The sequence below is a fragment of the Cataglyphis hispanica genome, chromosome 9, assembly GCF_021464435.1.
Source record: "Cataglyphis hispanica isolate Lineage 1 chromosome 9, ULB_Chis1_1.0, whole genome shotgun sequence".
NCBI classification, from domain to species: domain Eukaryota; kingdom Metazoa; phylum Arthropoda; class Insecta; order Hymenoptera; family Formicidae; genus Cataglyphis; species Cataglyphis hispanica.
In genome coordinates, this window is record NC_065962.1 from 7,033,980 (window position 1) to 7,055,832 (window position 21,853).

The 21,853-nt window shown below is 40.8% G+C and overlaps 1 protein-coding gene across 3 annotated transcripts in view; it reads right to left on the reverse strand.

Moving 5' to 3' along the window:
* Window positions 1–21,853, reverse strand: part of LOC126852007 (transcriptional regulator ERG homolog) — a 48,300-nt gene that overhangs the window by 12,168 nt on the left and 14,279 nt on the right. For all 3 annotated transcript variants that reach the window (XM_050596450.1, XM_050596449.1, XM_050596448.1), the window contains one exon: window positions 3,555–3,614. In XM_050596450.1, the coding sequence (XP_050452407.1) occupies window positions 3,555–3,614 (60 nt within the window). The remainder of the gene's footprint in view (window positions 1–3,554; window positions 3,615–21,853) is intronic.

A 21,853-nucleotide genomic window follows, 5' to 3' on the forward strand; every position in this document is an offset into this window, starting at 1 on the left:
TTTTTTCTATTAAGAGTCTTCAATTCGTGTGGAAAGAAGTTGCGCAGATACAACTTAGCGATATTAATTATATTTCTCTCAAGAAGAAGAGAGAAAAAAAATTAAGAATTTATTTAATATTAAAATTTTATATTTTAAGAATTTTGTGATTTGACAAAACTGCATGCCAGACTAGTCTATCATTTTTCTCTATAAAATATGCAAATAGAAGTGAATCAAATCGATCATCAAATTGAATTTGACGGATACTTGAGACTTTCCATAGCCAAGATAACACATCAAATATAGAGAATTATTTAGATTTATTATCAGGAAATCTGCTCTCTCAAATGCTACAAAATTTTAAGTTGATAAGGTTTATGACGGTGTTATCAAAGATAATTAAGTAGCGGGCAATTCACGCGAGTAGACTTTTTTTTTTTCAACTCCTTTGACTTTTGATTAAATCGCGTGGAACAGTACAAGATTTTGGTGTGCATTTTCGTACGAAAAGGTTATACGAGCATGACCTGCTTTGAAACATGAAACAACTTGGAGCCATGGAGCACGCGAGTAACATTAATGGGCATACTCGAATTATCCGGTTCCGCAGATATATCTTTGATGTGTTAATTCACGGCTGTCAATTTATCATGTCCTTGCATGACATTACGGATGTTAGAATATTGCGAGCGTAAACGAGAAAATAATTTGCATTAGAACGGATGGTTTAGAAGAGCACTTTGTATTTTTTCGATTTTCTCGTATGATTTTATTAATAGTCGCTTTCGAAACTTTATTATAAAACTTCTAATAACATTTTTTTTTTAATATTATTAGGAATTAAAGATTTCATATAATGCACAAACACATATATTATATAAAATATATTTCTTAGAGTTGAAATAATTGAAACTTATTTTAATTAACTCTATACGTAAAGAATTTTATTAAATGAGAAGAGAATATTTTGTGTTGGCAAAAATTTTATATTATGGCAAGTATCGAGGAAATGAAAACTTGCGTGTGAATTAAATACATTTTTATATGTACGGATATTGTTTATGTCGCGAATTCTCTCAATTTCAGTTATTCTTTGGATACGATCCATTACATTCGACTAAAACATAGACTGAAACTTTTATGGAACGACGATTTGATTGTTAATCCAGTTTCAGTTGAATGTATCTAATATTTATCGAAATATATATATATATATACGGTGCAACCTGAGTGTTCTAACGATGAGATCGTTGAAGTTACTATAGGAGGAGACAAGCTTGTAATTTCAATTTCATGCGGTCTGGAGAACCGCAAAGTGCCCTCGGGTCAACGCGCGTCACGTCAAGTAATTTCATGAATCTCGGTGACGACGACGTCGCTCCCTTTCGCGTCGCGGCGCAAAGCGCAAACCGAGTCAAAGGCGCCGAACCCCGCGCCTGTCAAGATCAGAGGACGGTAGCTGGAGCACGCTATTCGAAAAAGCCCCGGAGCTTCCTCACGCCGTGCTAAAATGATTCGTACATCGTCGCGAGAAATACCTGAAAATTAAACTTTCAGAGGATACGGAGCAAGGAAAGAATTCAAGATCTGTCCTCTCCAAAAATGAATCTCGTTTACAGAATTCTATTAATTATATTATAGCTAACAAAAATGAATGATTCTAGATATTTATTTTTTTTAATATTTTTAAATCATTTCATCAAGCTTTGAGATAAAGTATGCTTCAAGATGAAGATTAAAAAGGCAAAATTTTATTCCATCTTAACGTTTTATAAAGTTATATAATAATAATAGTAAAAGATATATGTGTTTTTCGATAAATTGTAGTTAATTTAATTATAAACGTAAAGAAATAATAAATGACAGGTGATAAATTTTTTTTTTGTATAGGATAAATTCCATAAGTAATTATCTTATTATTTGCACAATATTAATTTAAAATATATCTCGTTTTAGAGATAAAAACTTAATAGTGTAATAAAATCAGCCGGTTAGGTCTGTTTGTGATCTACTATATGCCCGTCACATACAACGCTGTATGTATATACGTTGCATTAAATTACGTTTAAAGCCTGGTGCTAAGAGATGTGACACGGCAGGCTGCGCGGATTCTGAATACAATCTCGAATACGGGCAAGGTGGACACACGATGTTGACACTCCGCATTCACACGCGTTTGAAGACGGGAACTTGGGTGCTCTCGCGCGTCGCGGAGGTGATCTCGAACAACGTCACGGTCGTTGTAACCTGGTTGGCGGGGCCAGAAGCCGTTTATAACAAAGATGCCCGCAGGCAGAGTTCTCTGATCTCCGCGAGATGATTGTGCTGGCGTCGGTGTTGGCGTCCACACAGGGTGGGGTCTGCTCTTCGACGTTACCACCGTGTGGGCAGGCGTCTCTACAGCCCCCGGGCTTGCTCTCTGCCACCCTCACCCTTTCTCTCTCTCTCTCTCTCTCTCTCTCTCTCTCTCTCTCTCGTTCATTCGCTCTCCGACGACAAAGGGGCCGCGGTTCAACGCGCCACAAAGCACCGGGACGCCACCTATACCCACACAGATACCCACACGAACACCTACACGAACGCTTACATCTTCCACGCGTTTGCACGCACAAAGCTTGCCCGAACAAGAACGGAGCGTCGCGACGCGTGAATTTGCACCGAGCGGCGCCTCGACCCACCCTTTACGTATATGTAGCGTCTAGCGAACCGAGGACGAGGAGAAAGAAAACCCCCACTCGGTCAGAGCGAGAGTTTTTGCAAGAGGAACATAATACACGACAAGCGAGACGGGTCGTGGAATTTATATAGAAAACTATCTTAGCTTGTCACGTGACGATGGGAAATTAATTGAAAAAAAGCATGAAAGATCAGCCGTTGATTATCAGTCGATGGTGATTTGATATAGGGTTGGAAGATTGCTTTGCTAAAATACAAAATTCTTTGAGATTCTATTGCAACTATAAAAAATGCGGAAGAAATACACATCTTGCTTAATATCACGTGGACAAGTCAAATATAAATTGGACCTTTTTCGAAAATATATTATTTCCACTAAGCATTTTTGCCACCGGAGTGGCAGTTTTTTTATTCTCATGTCATAAAAAGTCGTGACGTATCTAAAGCTAATTGTGCACGAATTCGTGTGCAAGTCAGCCCTGGACACGTCCTACTACTTTTTACGATACGAAAAAAACTGCCAATCCGGTGGCAAAAATGCTGAAATTTTAATGAAAATTATATAGAAAAATGACTTGGGTGTGTGCTAAAAATATTTTAATCGAATAAAATGTGAGAATACCAAGATATAGAGATATATATTTAAAAAAAGAGATTTTATATTTTAAATATTATAGAATCATATTTTTTATTAAATATTTTTTTTTAAGCCACAAATTTCTGTTTATATCACATTGTCTGCTTTATTTTTACTTTTCACACTAAATAATGATAGGATTTTTGTATCGATAAACGAAGTTGTTTTATATATTTCCCCCTTTCTCTCCTCATACTACTAAATATTTTTATACTACTAAATATTTTTAAAACGACTATAAACTTTAGATGAGTCTTACCCTGACCAGGTGCCGGCGACGTGGCGTGACTCCAGCCTCCCTTGTAAGAGCTGCTAGCATCTGAAATAAGAGAAATTATTCTTTAATTATCTTTCTCTCTTTTTCAAAAATACAAAATTGTCGATTTGCCGCAATACGCGTTAGAAATCTACTGTTCATCGACCGGCAGGCAGGTACTTCGTGATCCGGCCGGACCAATTGCGATTACACTTTTTGAGGTCACGTCGGTAGCGTATATCGTCCGCAATTACCGGTTAATCGGTTCGAGAAATCGCGAGGAGCCGTAAAGTATATCTGATCAGACGAGCGACAGCGTTTCGAGGTGGCTATGGCGAAGAAATAACGTGCTTCTTCTACTTCACGAAATCTTTACGATGCTTTAACGGTTCCAGTTTTTTCACAAACGCGAAACACACACGAGAAAGTCTACATATATATTGTGCATATATTTTGCAAATATGCTTATCATTTTCGGGAAATTTATTCCCGATTTATAATCTGTAGCGACAGACGTTTATCTATGCTTCTTGAAGTTGTAAAATATTCAACTATTGCGTTAAAATTTTAATCGCTTGCTTCAATATTTCGTAATCAAATATGTGTCATATAAAGGCATAAGGAAAAAACATAAGGAGTGTCGTAAATGCACACCTTTTCTCTTGTTAAGTACTAGATATCAAAATTGTTATTTGAGTTTACTTTGTTCGCTTATAAACTGCAACCATTAAAGATAATAATATTAACAAGTTAAATTATAAGCTTCCATAAAAAATATATGATATATATATATATATTTTTGAATTCTTTGGAAGGTCCCTTTCTCTCTATCCATCTAAATTTCTCCCTTTTTTTTTTTTTGGATACATTCGATCGACGATTGTCAATCGACCGATTCGGCCAGTCGAATAATATCCGAACAAGACGGACGTCAGTTGAACAAATACGGAATTATTTGTAACACGTGCGCGCGCGGGTGACGCGTCGCTCTCGCGCGGCAGCGACGGCGACGATGTACATTAGCCGCGAGCAACATCACACGCGAGAGTTCTCTCGAGAGTTTGCCGCGCCGTATCGTCAGTGGCGATGTTTGCGAACAGATATATTTTCATTTGGCAGTTATTGGCACGAGGGTCGACCCTCGGTGTGTACATACGTAGGTACGTCACACAGCGCGCGGCAGAAACTCCGACTTTCCGGAGCAAACAAAAACGACGCCCGCTCGCCACGGCTCGATCTTTCGTCTTTACTGCCCCCTTCATTTGATCTGGAGACCCCGGAGTCCATTAATGGAGCCTCGGATTTCACGTTTCTCGAGTGGCGAGGGGGTGCGCCGATCATTCCGTAATACGCGCCGATTTTCCTTGGGATTTTCGTGAAAATCGCGGCGTCACAAGATACGGGCTTTATCGGAAAATCCGGACGAGAATTTCAACGAATTATTGAATCAATATTATTGATAATAAATGATTTCACGGATTTTAATGTCGCACACAACACAAAAAAGATGCTATGCAAAATGAATATTTTTGCTTACGGATTTATTTTTTTACTTTGATTTATGATTTAAAGGTGAAGAAAATTTGGAAGACACAATGCATGGAAGAATAAAATCTCAGTATCAAATTATCAATACGAAAATTGCATAATAGAAATATACGTGATATGCAGATCTTATTGTAAAAATATATTTTTGATAGAACAATTAATTAATGGTTATTTTTCTCTATCATTCACATTAGCCACGTGATGATTAATAATTATTCTATGACATTAGGCTGTCATAGCTATCGCATATCGCGTTTTGTTACATTTAATGGCTTAATCCTTCAGATTATTATAAAGTGATCGGTTATTGTGTCTAGAGGATTTAACAAAGATATTTAATTCTTTCGATAGACAAAAATTGATTAAAAATTCATAATAATAATAATTTTGTAGATAATATAAAATAAATATTTTTGAAAGTGCTGTTATAACATATATTGGATTCTTAAATTTTTTGTTGACAGAATAGCAAACAATCTTGCTTAAAATATTTGAAAATTAATTTGTCTTACATAAAGAGTTAAACATATTTTATCGAGGATAAACTCGCAGAAAGCGCTTTTTATCATTGATCTAAAATTGTAATATACTATCAGATTTTTTCTGTATCTGATTAGATAAAATCTTTGCACCTGCTTCTGAAAATACGTTTGCATAATGAAATGACATGGATTTCTTAACATTTGCGACATTCTACACACATAAAAAATAGATTTATATGGCATATAAGATTATAAGATCCTTCATTTCATTGTTGGAGTGCACGAAGAGATTTTCAGAAGCACACGCGATACGTGGGATTAAACACGTAGCTGGTGACGACGACACGGTTTCGAGCGTGAAATACGCAGGTGGACACGCGTGCTACCGAGCGTGATAGCTATGGAGAGCATATGGGAACGTAATGTTTTTATTTGTCAGCACACTCCTGAACACATACGGCACGCTAATAAAGAATTTGGCGCTCACATAGGCGTAAACGCGCGGGCACAGAAACGAGAAACGGGGAGAACGTACCGGCGAACAGCATGGATAGATTGGTGAACGCCGTGGTTCGTGGTAGCTCCGTCGCGGTGGTACCGCTGCTCTTGAGGTCCAGCATCGCGCGGTGCCCGCGAACACGATGCCCCCCTCCCCCCGGTCTATCTGTCACCCGGTGCGACGGTGTCTCGCGCGGTCCAGCTGCCGCTCTTATCGCGGCACCGTCGTCGACTTTCGGATTAGCTGCTGCGGCACGAGGCGCGACGACCACGTGGCCAGAAACGTGATCATATCTCAGCAACGAACGTCTCAGTCTCGAACGGCGCCGCGTAATATTATTACCCTCGTCTCGTTAATGATCGTCGTGTTGACGAGCGTACTATACGTGGACTGCGCGCTGTTAAGGGCGCCGATCATCTTGCCGACCCGCTCCGAGCGATACTGCCGGCTCGCGCGAGACGAACGACGACGACGTCGTCGGGGAAGGGGGTAGAAAGTACGCGATCGAGGGAACAGCGGGGGCGAGGTTTCCGCCCCCGAAGGGCGCCGAGGTCGCGCGGGGGTTGGTTCGACGTAGAAGCGCGAAGGCTGGGCTTGCGGGGGAGATCGACACCCCCGCGAGCGAAAGGGCGGAAGCGCGCCTGCGTGCCGCGAGTATGGTGGGAGACCGCCGTGGTGGTGCCCCGAATAGCAGCATCCGGTGGTGGCGGCGGCGGCGGCGATCCGGGGGTGGACGGCCGACCGGGAGCACGCGGCGGCCGACGTGCACCGGACCTCCTGCACTTACCGACCGGCGCTTGTCGACGGCGTAGTTTGCCCCGGTAACGACGTGCCACCGGTTCCCTTCCGGGAACAAACCCTCTGCGGTAACCGCGCTCTCGTACGCCGGCGTGTCGCCACGCCGGCGGGAGCTACCCCGGTGACGACACCTCAAGAGTCGGCATCTGTCCAATCTGTCGCTTTTCCAACCGAGCTATCTCTTCAAGCAAAATGGAATTAACCCATAAAGATTGAATGAATTTTTCCTCTCCCTCGAAATGATTTATAATATTATATATATAGGCATTAAGTTTGTAATAAAAATTATTTAAATGCGGAGACACATCTTTTATATTTGCGCTAAAAATAATATTATTTTCTTCAAAATAAGATTTATATAAATTGATATTATGTTTTCGCTGTTAGAAGTAATCTAGAAATTTTGAATTCGCGACCAATTCATTTTCAAAAGATCTATGAATGTTTAAAAAATTTTTCATTTAATAAAACGACGATCATTAATGACTTGTCGGTATGAAACCGCAGTGAAATTAAAAAAATTTCACAAGCAAGATTATTTTATTACTATAGTTTTCTACGTAACTGCTCGGAAACCTATCTAACTTTTCTCGTATTTTCCAGAACACTCAAATTTACCGATAAAACTTTCCATTCGAATAATTTCGTTTTAAATGTCTGTATTTTCCGAAAACCCGGAAAAACGAAAAATAATGTAAAATCGTTGTGCCGATGATTAAAATCGTTATTTTCACGAATTTTGCGCTTTCCCATTCCTCTCTACATGGAACTTTACAATTGCATTTTAGCGTGCAATGCCCTCAAATAATCAATAGACACAGCTGCTGCTTGTCAATGAAGACTATCCAACGCGGCATGATTTCATCGTCAAATGATAATAATTACCCTGATCATTTCGAGTTACGAAATTACACGATGCTCTTGTTATTTCAGCGGGAGATTTACATTTCGTTATAATTACACTTCAAGTACCGAGAACGATAACATTTACATAAAATCTGTTTTATTCCATGAAAAAATATGAGGCTGTCTTAATTAACTATTTATTATTATTATTCTGATAACGAAGACGCTTTACGCCGCATATAAATGTATGCGAACCATCCTGTTTTCTGTTATTCGCGTCCGGTTTTAATGTGCAATTTAATTTGCAATTTTATGTTTGCAGAATTTTTTTAAACCAATGTTTCTCCATTCAATGCATTCGTTATTACTTACAGTCGACTATGTTACAAATATAGTACATCTCACTTAAACAATATAGCGAAAATTTCAATAAAAGATATTTGATAATAATAATAATAATAATAATAATACTAGTAATAAAATAATAAATATATAATAAATATAAGACAATTTTATCTAACGAAAAAATATACAATAAAAATTGTGAATGATTTATTTTTAATCTAAGTATAAATAAATGAATTGAATATGAAATAAAAAGAAATTATTATCCATATAAGATATTTTAATAATGATTATAAATTATTCTACAAAAAGAAATGAAAAAACTACAATGCACTTATATATACTAGACTCAATATAATCTAATAAATGACTTCTGTCAATGTGTCTGTACATTTATGTTAGCCACTTTCAGTCTTCAACGATCATCGTCGTTTCTTCCCTTCGTCGACTATGTTTGACATTTTTTTCGTTGACTGGAAATTTTCGTTGACACACGATGCGTTACAATTTCTCTGATAGTATGTACCTCTTACGATAGAATAATTAGAGATACTACAATATCGATGAAGAGAAAGACGATCGTCGAAGACTGAAAGTGGCTAGCGTGCGTATACGGACACATCGACAGGAATCATTTACCGTTCATAACTGTGATTCACGCTACGGTGTGCGATATCCCCGCGCGTGCAAGCGAGGAGGAGGCCCAGGAGGTACAACTACAACACGCGTACGCTCGTTCCGCATCTCGTCACGCACACGCGTTACGCACACGGGGTTCGAGGTACCCCGTCTCTCTTTCGTAGACGCCCGGTCGCGTACGTCGTTTCGACAGCGTCCCCTTCCCCCTCCTCCTTCCTCCCCCCGATAAGAGGGCACGCGCGCGACACGCGACCGCGTGCGCCCGGCGGCGCATTTAACGCGCGATCACTCTCGAGTACCCGCGAGGGAGTCGCGCGGCATGCCGGGGGTTAAAGCGCCCCCCTCCCCCCCCCCACGTCCCCCGCGTCGAGGGGTTCGTCGCCGTTTTTCTGCATCGGCCACCCCCAACGGGCCATCCCCTATTCACCGTGTCCGACCGTGCTTTACCGCATACCTTCCTCGTGAGCGAAACGTAAAACGTCACCGGGGAGCGGAAAGCTGCGAATCGCTTATGATGAGAATATTGAAGTAGCCAGGAACTTAATCCTTAAACAAAAGTTAACAAGTAAGAAAAAAAAATACAATTATCGTTTCGATAAAAAAAGAAAAATGGACTTCAGATAGATTAAAAACTTTTATACAGAAAAACATTCATTAGAAATTTAATGATGTGAAATACAATTAACTACAACAAAATGAAAATTACCGTCATAATATTATAAAAGAAATCATAATATTATAAAATATTGAAGAAATATTAGAATATTGAAATATTAAAAATATTGAACAGGGAATTAGAGAAAAAGAGAAAGCATGGTATTATGTGCTGAAAGAGACAGAAAGTAAAAAAGAAGCCAATAGAATCTTTGTGCTTCGAAAACGAACGAAACAGTGGTAGCAAGCTTAGTATGGCGATTAGCTCAATTAGAAGAGAGGAGCCGGTTCGAGCTCTCGGAGTGCTATCGTCGATCGGTCTTGAGGAGGCACTTGGGCCGCGTGCCTCGTTTCAACCCTCCTCGCCCTTCGCATTATCTCGAGATGAAGCTTGATACCGGAGAGCGCACTCTCTCTCTCTCTCTCTCTCTCTCTCTCTCTCTCTTTTTCTCCCTTGCGGCACTCGGACATGAACGCGGGTGGTGTTGGTGCGTATAGCGTGTATCATAGTGCGCGGCATGAAACATGACGGTCCGCCGGCTATTGTACGCGAGATGCATAGCCGCGAGGTAGGGCATGGAAGGACACGAGGGTGCCTAGTTGTACACCCCGTCGCAGCGGGGATACTCTCTTCTCTCTCTTTCCGCCCCCTCCTTTTTAGCGCTGCGCATTCTCGCGGCTAGTACAGCGCAGCAGCGCCTCTCACCCTCTCCCCTCCTTCTCTCTTTTCTCTCCTTCGCCCTTTTCTCGGTCCATAACACGATAAGAACCGTGTCACTTTGTTACGTTTGGGGGTCGCTTAAGTGCGCGATGATACATATCTCCTCTCATGCCGCTCTCTCTCTCTCTCTCTCTCTTCTTCTCTATCGCCAGATAATTCTTCGCATTCAATTTGTACAATATGCTCGAACCGCCCGGTGGGATGCAGATAATAGGATAGCAGCCGTCTACATGTCGACATACATGTGTGTTATGCTCGGGATCGGTGTCGTTTTTTGGGTGCACCGATAACTCGGCGCGATGTTGATAACTCTATGGTTAAAACGAAATCGTTCGCAGACGACGTCTCGCAGGAGACGATATCCGATCTGCGATGTGAGGTTGCAAGTGTATACCCGCGTACACTCACACATATACATCCACAATATATAAGGATGAGACAAAGTGAGAAAAATGTACGCAAGAACGGTTAGAAAAATAGCGCGATGTCCGTTATATACGCGTTTAAAAAAAATGTACCCACATCCGTCAGACGTGTTACAGCACAACGAATATTCATGTAACTTTATAATATACATCAAGGTTGTTTATAGCTTTACGCAGTTAAGTTTTCCTCTAAATGCGTAATGCGTTGCATCCGTTTTTATTATTTTGCATTTTCACGCCTAATTTTTTTTTCAACATACATAACAATGGTATATAAAAATATAAAATAAATTCCATTTTTCGAAAAACGCGTAATATCTCTCAATAATGCAAATAGATTTTAACATCGTATAGAAAATCCCTTGAAACGGAATATTTTTAGACTCTATAATCAATTTAAAATTTATTTTTGATCTTCTTGTTAATGAAAATGTCGAAATAAATTTTAAAAAATTACACGGTACTCACTCTAAGGGGAGGTTGGCGTTATAAATGATAAACTAAATAATCGCGATATACGCTGCGTATTCTGGTTGATATCTCGGCATGGGTGTCGACAAGTGGCCTGAGTGATTCTTTACATAGATTCTTTGCGTAGCATTTTAAAGTCCAATGCACTGGCAAACGTGTGGCATGTTTACTGGTCTGCACGCGGCAGTGGTACAAAGCCATACATTGACACGAAATCTGCTTCCAATAGATAATTGTATTCCTTATTTGTCGTATTCAAACGAAGGGGAGTATAAATACTGATTTAATTAAAATTAAACAACAGTTAAGAAAAAAATATAGGTATCGCAAATTGTCTTATTTTCACGTTTTTAATATATTGATGTGAAATAAAAAAAGGTCTTTTACATACTCGCACCCTGAATATATTTAAAATATATTTTAGGCGATAAAGAATTATTAGAAAGATATTAAAATATTTTTGACATTTGACATAATTCAAGAATATTTTATACATTTAAAATAATAAATTTCAATCATTAAACATCATTGATTTATGCTGTTTGCATATCTAAATTTATTTTCTGATGAATTTATAACTACGGATTCGCGATAATAATGGTACAAGGGGGTGCTGCGTGGATTGCGTAGAAGCGAAGGCCATCAATTACGTTACGCAAGAACGCAATCGCGGGCTCAGACAAAGGCCCAAGTACTCATCCATCCCCGCAGTCCAAGCCGTTAGCGTACGCTTCATATCTTCGGCCTAATTATTTGCAAATTTGCATATCTCTAGCTGGCGTAGCGCGGTTCCGAACTAACCAAACTGTACTTTTGTTCCTATCTACCGGATGTCCGCTTCTGTCCGCTCCGTTGCGATCTTTGTTATGATTTCAACGATTCAACCGTAGGTTCTTATTATAGAGATTTCCATTTGTATGTGATTTAATTAAAGTAATAAAAACCAATAGTTTATTTCTCTAAAATGCTCGATAATTTTCGAATCGAATTTTATAGTTTGTTGTTTTTATGTAATGCTGCATTGTTTTTTTAATTTATATAACAAAGAATTTTATCTCCCTTAATAATTCTGACGACAGAAAGAAGGGCTGCTTATACGCACAAGGGAATTCTAAATTTTATTTATTTATTTATTTATTTATTTATTTTTTTTTTTTTTGACAACTTGAAGTGCTTTAAAGTTTTTAAAGAAATTTTTATATCTTTTAACTTTTATATATTTGTGAAAATAAATAATGCTAAATAATATAATAGATATATGATTGATTACTTCAGAAAATATATAAAAAATGTAATTTTAAATATTATAAAAATATATTAAGTTTATTAATTTAAAAAATCACACTTCAAAATTGCGGTGCGCTTTTGATCAATGATACGTGTTATCCAGTCTTCGCGAATGATGTTACTTTAATTTAAATCATAGTTTCGCAGCATTACGTTACGCCACACGCCGCGTTTAAAAGCGAGAGGGGGAGTGAAACGCGCGACAGGATGGGACGGAAGCGCCGCCGGATTCGGCTTAAAATATAATTATCGCGTTCCGACGCATCTCAGTATTGGAAAGAGGAAAGAAAAAAAGAGAAAAGGGAACAGATTAGATCGTATAAAGTTCACAGGGCTGTTTAAAAGTTTTCGCGAGCATCCTCGCTTTCGGAGATTCATCTCTTCTCACAAATTTAACATCTTGAAATATAAATCATATGTATATGAGCTACAAAATATCATATTATATTGCATTTTTATTTCTTTTTATATTAAATATAATTTTCTATATAAAAGTTCTTCGAAAAAATTGTGTAACGCGTCACTCTATTCATATTATCTTCAATTATCACTTTGACGTTTTATCGAATGGAAAAAATCTCAAAATTTATTTTACAGGATAACAATAATAAGGATAATACATATTTTTTCTTATTAATATAAATTTTGTAATTTTGATTGATTATTAATTTTACTAAAGATAATTGTCTCAAATTATGATTTAATATTTATTATATTCATGTGTTTTTGTCTGATAAGAACTTGAGTTAGATTGCAGTTGTCTTAGTTGATTTAATGTTACGCCTCGCAGACATTCAATTAAAACAATGCTTAACTTTTGACTTCGCCAAGTATCTTTTTGTAGCTCCTATACATTTTCCCAGCCCCAGCAGGCTTAGTGCCTGCAAGTATCTGACAGATAAACCGGCCCTGTAAGTTCTGACGTGTTGCCGTCGGTGAGAATGCCAAAAGCGAACGTAGGTCGGAAGAAACACGGGGAGAGGATGCAAGCTTCGAAGAGGAGACACGCAGAAGTGAGAATGGGACCGCAAGAGAGAACGGAGGAAAAGAGAGAGAGAGAGAGAGAGAAAGAGAGCGGTGTTCGAGACGGTGTGCGAGGGAAAAGACGAGCGAAGCGGAGAACCGAGAGAGCGGAGGCATCCGCGCGCTCATTTCCGTTTCGGGGCCGCCGAGGGGGACGAAAAGAGGGAGGAGGGAGGGGGGGGGGCGTTAACTCGCGAGATATTAATTCCGTGTTAGCGCTAGGAGGGTTGCACAGGGCGAAAACTACGTGCCGAGGGGGAATACTATCCCCCTTTCTCCGGCTCTCTCCTCGCGGCCAACGTCTATCCATCCCTCCCTCGTCGTCTCCCTTCTCCTCCCCCTTCTCCTTCACCCTCTCCCCCCTCGTGCCCCGCCGACGCGTCCTCCAACGCAACCACCCTCGGCGAGCGAGGCTGGGGGAGGCGTTACAAATCAGAGATTAGCCATAGTTAACTCGACTTGCGCAGTCAAACAGTTAATCAATAAACGATTATTTACATCGTGCGCCCACGGCGTGCTTGCGCGCACCCAACGCGAGCATATTTTCCCGCCGCGGGATGACGAATGCGACGCTGATAACGCCGCCGACCGCTGGACCACCTCGGGATCGTTCGGGGATTAAAATTAAAAAAATTCCTATCTCTATACTCGGAGATCGCGTCCATCGGCTCTGGTAATTAATTCGTCTCCTCTCTGATGGCGAGAATAATCTCGGGTTACTCTCGACTCGAATCGATCAACGTGACGCATGCACGATCGCGATTGACACCGTTAAATAGTCTACTGATGAACTCACCGCAAATGAGTTTGCCGTTTTTGTTTAATTTGCTAGCGCAATTAATTGCGACAAATGAAGTTAGGCGGCAATTGAAACGATACGATAATCTCGCAATGATAAAATTAATAATTATCTCTGAACGGAATCGCGAGTGTCTGGAAAAGATTGCTAGAAACGATAATTATGAGACTGAATAACTGTTATTGCTAATTTCATTATTGTAAAAATATTATTTTTTTAAGACCTGCAAACTCAAGTATCTCGATATCATTATTTATTATCGGGCAATTTATATTATTTAATAATTCTAACAAATAAGGAAAATATACGTTATTTTATCTCTATTCTAATGCTTCAAGAAAAGATCGTCGATCTAGATTTTGACTCGAATTAAAGTACGACTGTCATCGTACGCATGTTAGCCACTTTTCGAGACTAAGATCAATTAGAGGGAACTGAATTTGTCATTTCCCAGTAAAGAAATGACTGTATGTATCACGATAGCGGTGGAAATCGATAGTTTTCCGGATAGGGGGGGGGGAGCGGGGGAGGAAGGTAGGTAGATCAAGGAAGGAGATTTTGGACAATGTGTCTCAGGAAGACGTCGATTAGGATCGGAGGATGTTGCATGTAGCGTCGACGACCTCTCGTCGTGATACCTCTCTCGAAGCCGAACCGCGGAGAGGATCATGGTGGCTGACGATCAGCCGGTGCTGCTGGTAGCAAACGTGCGATGAGTGGGCACCCGTCCACCCACCACCCCTCGGGAGGATGGTCGGCGGGTGCTGTAGCGACGGGAGGGTGCGGCGAATGCGGCGAGGGGGGGGGGAGGGGAGAGGAGAGGAAGGAGGTCGAGAAAGAGGGGTGCGCGGAGGTAGCTGGATGACTGGCGGCGGAAGCGTCGTCATGGCGACGCATCGATCAGCTGCCGCCACGCGAATCGAGTCGAGTCGAGGCCACGTCACACCACCACACCACACACCGCGAATACGTGCGCGTGTGGTTCACGTATGCGAGACAAAGAGAGAGAGAGAGAGAGGGAAAGAGAGAACTCGGCTTTTCATTCTTGCCAATTCGCGTTGGCTTTGTTACTCGGTTATCTCGCTTTGATCCGCGAGGCAGCGTTAAATCCGAACGAACAACGACCGGTACAGTGGAAGGAAAGGGTCTCTTCCGAGAAGTGATCCGCAGGGGAAAGGAGAGGGGGAAAGCGAAGCGGGAAGGTCGAAGAAATTGGCGAACCGAAGTCATGGTTTTTCTTTCGGAATGCCCACGGTATCGGTGCGCATCGCGTGTTACCCGGACGTTCCTTTTCTCCGCGTGACATCGCGTCACAGCTGCGACGATTATATCGCCTCGTTACCTCGTGGGCGCACGTGCGCGCGCGCGCGCGCGCGTTCTCGGGTTCCGAAATAATTTCCCTCTTGCGCAACAATTACGCGAAACGTCGTTTGACGGCTTTATCCAGCTTTACTTTCACAACTCTGTAAAATACGCGAGCGCGCACATCTGGCAAAGACGTAAATTATTTTAGCTTAAAGCAAGGCACTTTACAAAGAAAACGTGATGTTAGTAATGCGACGTAATAATATCTTCCTTTTCCGCAATGTTAAAATTATTTACGCTTCCGGTCGACCAATCCGTTTTTCATTTTTTTGATTCACTTATGACATAAATAGTAACGGAATTTTTTTGATGCGGAGAAAAGAATATAATGATAAATTGTCGAATATATCTTAAACATTATTTTACAATTTTTATAAAAATATGATTTATAATTTATATTGCATCGTAATATTTCGGATATTAAGAAATCTCATTCTCCCTCTCTCTCTCTCTATTTTATAATCCTCACATATAATTTAAATCCCTATATTAATTATTATTTTCTAATAATAAGAATTGAGAAAAGAGACGCAATGTGTTAATCTCTTATATCGGACGGCGGAATTCGATCCGCAGAGAGGCCCGCAGGAACGCGCCGCAGTTCGACTGCCACAGTTCACAGCAGCTTCCGGTGGCCAGGAACGGCGGGTGTTACGTCGAAGCGGGTGTCGGTGGTCGATCGATCCCGGTGCACGAGAGAAACGTAGAGAGGAATCGTGCTTGTTCTCGTCGTCGTCGTCGTGGTTGCCTCGTCGTCCTTCCTACTCGGCTTCTCTGGTCTTCCAGTTCTCAGCTCGCGCTGAATACCGCTGATTGTCCTCCACTCGCTCGCTATCCCCCTCCACCCCACCCCCCCACCTCTCTCCTCACCATCCCGATTCCCCTCATCGAGCGGGGGCGCAGAGGGAGGTTTCTCCACTCCTAACCATTCTCATCCTCCTCATCCAACCCGAACGAAACTCATCCCCGTGGGGGCACCCTATCCACCCCACGTTGCCGTTGCTACTCCTACCCACTCCACGATAATGATGGCAATCAGACCCTCAGAAAGGATTTCAGGAAATTCTCTCGCCTTTTTGTCGGCAGCCGGGGCGGCGGTGGCGGACGCCACAAACACCGGTCGCCCCGTCGTCCTCGCACTCACGGCAGCTGTGTAGTAGTCGCCCTTTCCTCCTCCGCGCCGTCCTCTCCTCCTCCCCTCACCCTCTAATCGCTTCGTCACGCTTTCTTCATGGCCGGTATGTCGCGATCGCAAACATATATCCAACCCGCTCGCTTTTCAATAATTTAACGTGAAACGTGACACGCCGTCTCGCGCGATAATGCGTTGCGAGAAACGCGTTTCGTGTTCTCTAGAACATTTCCCATTGATCCGATAATCAGATCCAAGTTCTTTTTCGAGAATTTCAGCGAGAAATTTACAGCGAGTATATTTAATAATAAACCCGGATTACATCGTTAGATTCTGTTTAAATATAAAGATAGCTTAGGTTTTTTCAAAAATAGATAATTTGAATATTTAATTGTATTTAATTGTCTGTGTAATTCGTCTTGAATTCTTAACATTATAATTATTGCGAGAATTTTTGGCAATTTTGTACGATTCTTAATTATTTACATGCTTCCTTACAACCTACACGATTTAAAAAATAATGCAATCATTTTTATGTCTTTCATTTTTAACATTTTTTATTATTAAAAAAAAAATGTAAGTTGCCTTGCTTGTAGCTTTATTTAGATATATATAGATTCCTGTAATATATTCTATAAAAATATTCCCCTTTATACAATTTTGAATTATATTCCAAATTTTTGCAAAGTTAATTTTGCAATAAACAATATCTTTTTTTTTTTGCGTCAGATATGGATTGTTCATAATAAAATATCTGTCTTTTTATATTATTGCCAAAGATTTATCAATGTTTAAAACTATGTATATTTCATACAAAATTTATTAAATATCATACTTGAGAAAAATATCATGTAATATGTAAAGAGAAATAAGTATTATAACTGTAATTTTTAGTTATTAATATACGATGATAAATCCCGCGATTACTTCATTCGCAAATTATAAGAGAGAAAGTATTAAAGTAGCAATACTAGCAGCAATAAATTTTATAATAATCAGTTGCACCCTCGCGAGGAATTAATCATCGCAGCTGTAATGACTGCATATAGCACACGGTGACTCTGCTTCATAACTAATGCATACGATGTAGTGTAAAGCTCGTTTTATCCCAGATTTTATCAGGGTTCACGGTCCGCGATTTTCAATCAGTTTTACGTATCTGCAACGTAACTCATATGTAACAGTCGCAACTTCTGACAGCGAAAAAATGTTGGTCACACAGCTCTCTTGTCCCTTTCTCATAAGTTAACGAATCGATCATAGCGTGGAAAAATATTTATGCCGGCTAGTTCTCTCATATGATGTTAACCGATTTGAAAAATTGATATATCGCAGTATCTTTCGATGAAAGAATCTATTTTCGTTGAAAACCGCAACTTGGAGAATTTATCATTGAAATTGAAATAGTGAGTTGTAAGACACGCTGCATTTTTTTAATTCGTCTATAAATTATTTTGCAATATGGAGGAGAGAGAGAGAGAGAGAGAGAGAGAGTTTGCCTGTGCCATAAAATTTATAAGAGACACTTTTCATTGCATATATGTATTTTTTTTTTTAATTAACACGCTTCAAAGTTATATTGACAGTTCGAATAACTCGTCAAGCGGTATTTGTCATCTACAAATTGTTACCCCATCGATTAACGATGTCAATGGCTTATCAAGACGAATAAAGATCTATTTTTTTTTTCGGAAGTGACGTCGCAGAAATCGTCGAGCGCGATCCCCGTCGGTGACAAGCGAGATCGAAGAGAGAGAGAGAGAGAGAGAGAGAGAGAGAGAGAGAGTCATTAGCTAGTTAATCATGCGTTATCGTGTGTGCTTAATGTTCCGTCAACGAAGGAGTGACTGGGGAGTGAGCATTGGAAAAGGGAGTCTTTTGGCAGTCGGCTCCCCTCCCCCACCCCTGCCGCCCAACCTCACCCTTTTTCTAGCTTTCCTTGGCTCGTAGTCAATATTGTCAGCGTGCACCGCAGCGTGCAACAGATCACGCACTACCACACTCTCGACGCGATCTTAACCCTCACCTCTTTGTCGCGCGGTTGTTAAAGAGCCCGTTTCTTTTCCAACTAATGGAGGTGACGGGGTAGCTTTAGCGTCGACGCTTTAACGCTAAAGGGCCAATCTGACAGTCGCAGCTTTTACCGCGTTCGTAGGAAGGCGCCGAGTGCTTCCAGGAAATCCGAGGAGAGATTAGTAACTATTAATTTCTTACGCACAATTATGACTGGAATTTGTTGGAAAATTTTTTGAGTCAGAGATTATATAAAATGTATAATCCATGGATTTAATAATTAAAAATTAAAACAAATATATAAAAAAGTAGGATGTATAACGTATTAAAAACTAATTAAGCTGCACGATTTTTTAATTAAATACTTATATTTGATATTCTATTCTATGGAATAAACGCTCCGAGAATAAAAAATCAAATAATTTCGTCTATGAGAAAAAGATTCAAGGAATTAAAGATATTATATTTATTGAAAAATATTTATTGGGAAAAAAATTGAAGAGATTATGTGATTCGAAAATTTAGGAATGCGAAATATAAAGAGATGTGAAAAGATATATAATAGATATATATAAAAATATGATGTATATAAAAATATCCAGTTTAGAATAATAAATTATTACAATATAATATAAACAATAATAATATAAAATTTGTGAGACATGTTATTTATATTATTAATATTATCAAAATGACAATCGTAAGTTAAAACGATGGAAGTATAGAACGATGCATAATATCCTTATCAGGGAGATAATTATTTATGATTCATATATACTTGATACTCCAAATAAAATGTCTTTCGCAATCGGAGGGGTGAAAACAACACGCGAGACATCTGTCACGTTTTAGGCAAACTAAAATAAGGGATGATTTTAGTAATATAGTGCCATCTATTCAGGGGTCCAAGAAACTTGGAGCAATTTTGCGCGTACTTAATCGACGACGTTTCGCTATTGATTTAGACCATCTTGCCAAAGATGCTGGTATGTTCGGACACTTGTATCCAGCGTGCTTTCATCGTCCTCTTAACCGATCATCGTTAATGTTCACCGTTTGTCGACAAATTTATCACGATAAGGTTTTTGCAACAAGAGATAGCGAATTAACGTTATACTTAAATGCTCAGAAATAAATTTACAGAAGAAATTTTATTTCTTAATTTTTTTTATAGTTTTATCTTCAATATTATTATTTTTATGTAATACGTTAATGAGGTGAATTAGCAGAAATAAAATATTTAAATATCTTCCTCCTCCCTTTCTCTCTCTCTCTCTCTCTCTCTCTCTCTCTCTCTCTCTCTTCCTCTCTCTGAAAGATATAATAAACTAAACTTTTATTTTAAGCATGAAATAATTCCATAGTTAGGTCATAGTTTTATCTTTAACACGAAAGCTGTCTTATTGCTACATAGGTTTTCACCCCGTAATTATCGCGCACTCAGACGAAGCCCGCTGCCTGAGTACCTGAGAAAACGTCACGGCATGTAAAGACCGCTCACGCGGCCGATCACGCGGGGGCGTGAATTAAAATTTATCGCTTAATACGATCTATCGAGGGTCGCATTCGTATACGAAATTATTATTCTCGGCATTGTAAGTACACCACATGCATCCTTACGCGATCACGTAATAAACCTGCGTCGCAGGGCGGGTCGCTCTCGCTCGCCGAGTTTCCGCCGAGTCACGCGGGGGAGCAAGGGGGTGGGAGGGAGGGGGGAATAAAACTCTCTCCCTCGCTCTCCCCTCCCCCTCCGCCCGATAATATTCGCACTTACGTACTAATCGTCTCGTCTCGCTCTCGCGTTCTTCGATGCGTTCTTACATATTCTCCCTCTCTCGTTCTCTCTTTCTCTCCCGCGGATGGTTCTCTCTCGCTAGCAACGTTTCTCCCGCTAACACGCTCTCTCTCACCAGCCAGACCAGGCCGCGGCAGTTAGTGGCTTAACGAGGTTATTTCACGACGTCGGGTGGGTGGGCCATAGGTCGCGCGAGAATGAATAATGATCCGTTCGTGGGGCCGGCGAGCGACCTCGCTGCTCCTTGACGTGTGCTGGTAATAGACGCTGGAAGCGCGCGAGAGTATCGGGGAAGGGCGGAGGATGTACAATCGTGTTATAGTAAAGGCCTCGAGGCGGAAATCCGAATGATTCGATCCGAGATTTGCGGAAGAAGTGCGCCGATCGCTCGCGTTTACCGTAAATACAAACTTGAGCGTAAATTACAAGGCTGTACGTCGTCGGGAAATTATCGCGATGCCACTGTCTGATACTGGATAATTTAGCCAATTTAATGGCTCAAACTGGTCGGGCTGCCGAGATCTCCGACTGGGAAAGCGGAAAGTGCGCGTTTAAGAGTCGAAACGGATTTCGACGATACGCGTATCGTGCGGAGCAAGCGGAAGGAGCTTTTAACTTAATTTCTACTTGTCAAAAATGACATTTGCATATTGTTGAAAAAAAAAAAAACGGAAAAACGCTATTGGTGGCGAATAATGAATATCGAATTGTTAGGAAAGCGACAGTTTTTGCACCAAAGCCTCCCTCTCGCGCATCGCGCGCTTAATTAAGTCACTGCTTAATTAAAGTTTCAATCATATTGCGCGCGCGCAATGACGCGTGACGGAATCGATGATCGTCAAATGTAGCCGGGCGCGTTCGACGACGTCGAGAGGGACAAAGGACGGAAAGAGCTCGCGATGCGAGAGAGAACCGAACGGATAGTAACTCTGTCGCGAAGATAAGGCAGCGGCAGGAGCAACCTGGGGCCCTTCGAAGCCGTCCGCGCCACACGCTCTCTTTGTTGCGGAGCGCAATAATTGTGCGGGAGGGCGACTCGCCAGCAGGCAATGCCCGAGAGAAGAATAGGGGGGAGGGAGAGAGAGTTAGCGGGGCTGTCGACGCTGAAACGACGGGGGCAAACGCGGAGGGGACGGGGGAGGGGGTGACAGCACGCGCCGGAACCGGAACTGAGAGTCGTGTGTCCCCGCCGTTCCCGGGCGGAACTATCATGATTAGTCACGGGGCCTGCAACGAGCCGCGTAGGAGAACTGCGCGAGCAGAAAGACGGGAACACCCGTGGAGATGTCCCAGAATCGGCCGTGCGCGATCGACTCGAACGACGCGTACAAAACGAGAGAGAGAGAGAGAGAGAGAGAGAGAATGACAGAGAGATAAACTGTCAAGTAAAAATGCTGATTTATTATATAAAATAATGATAGTAACCGCGTTTATTTAAAATTTATTAATTAATGGGA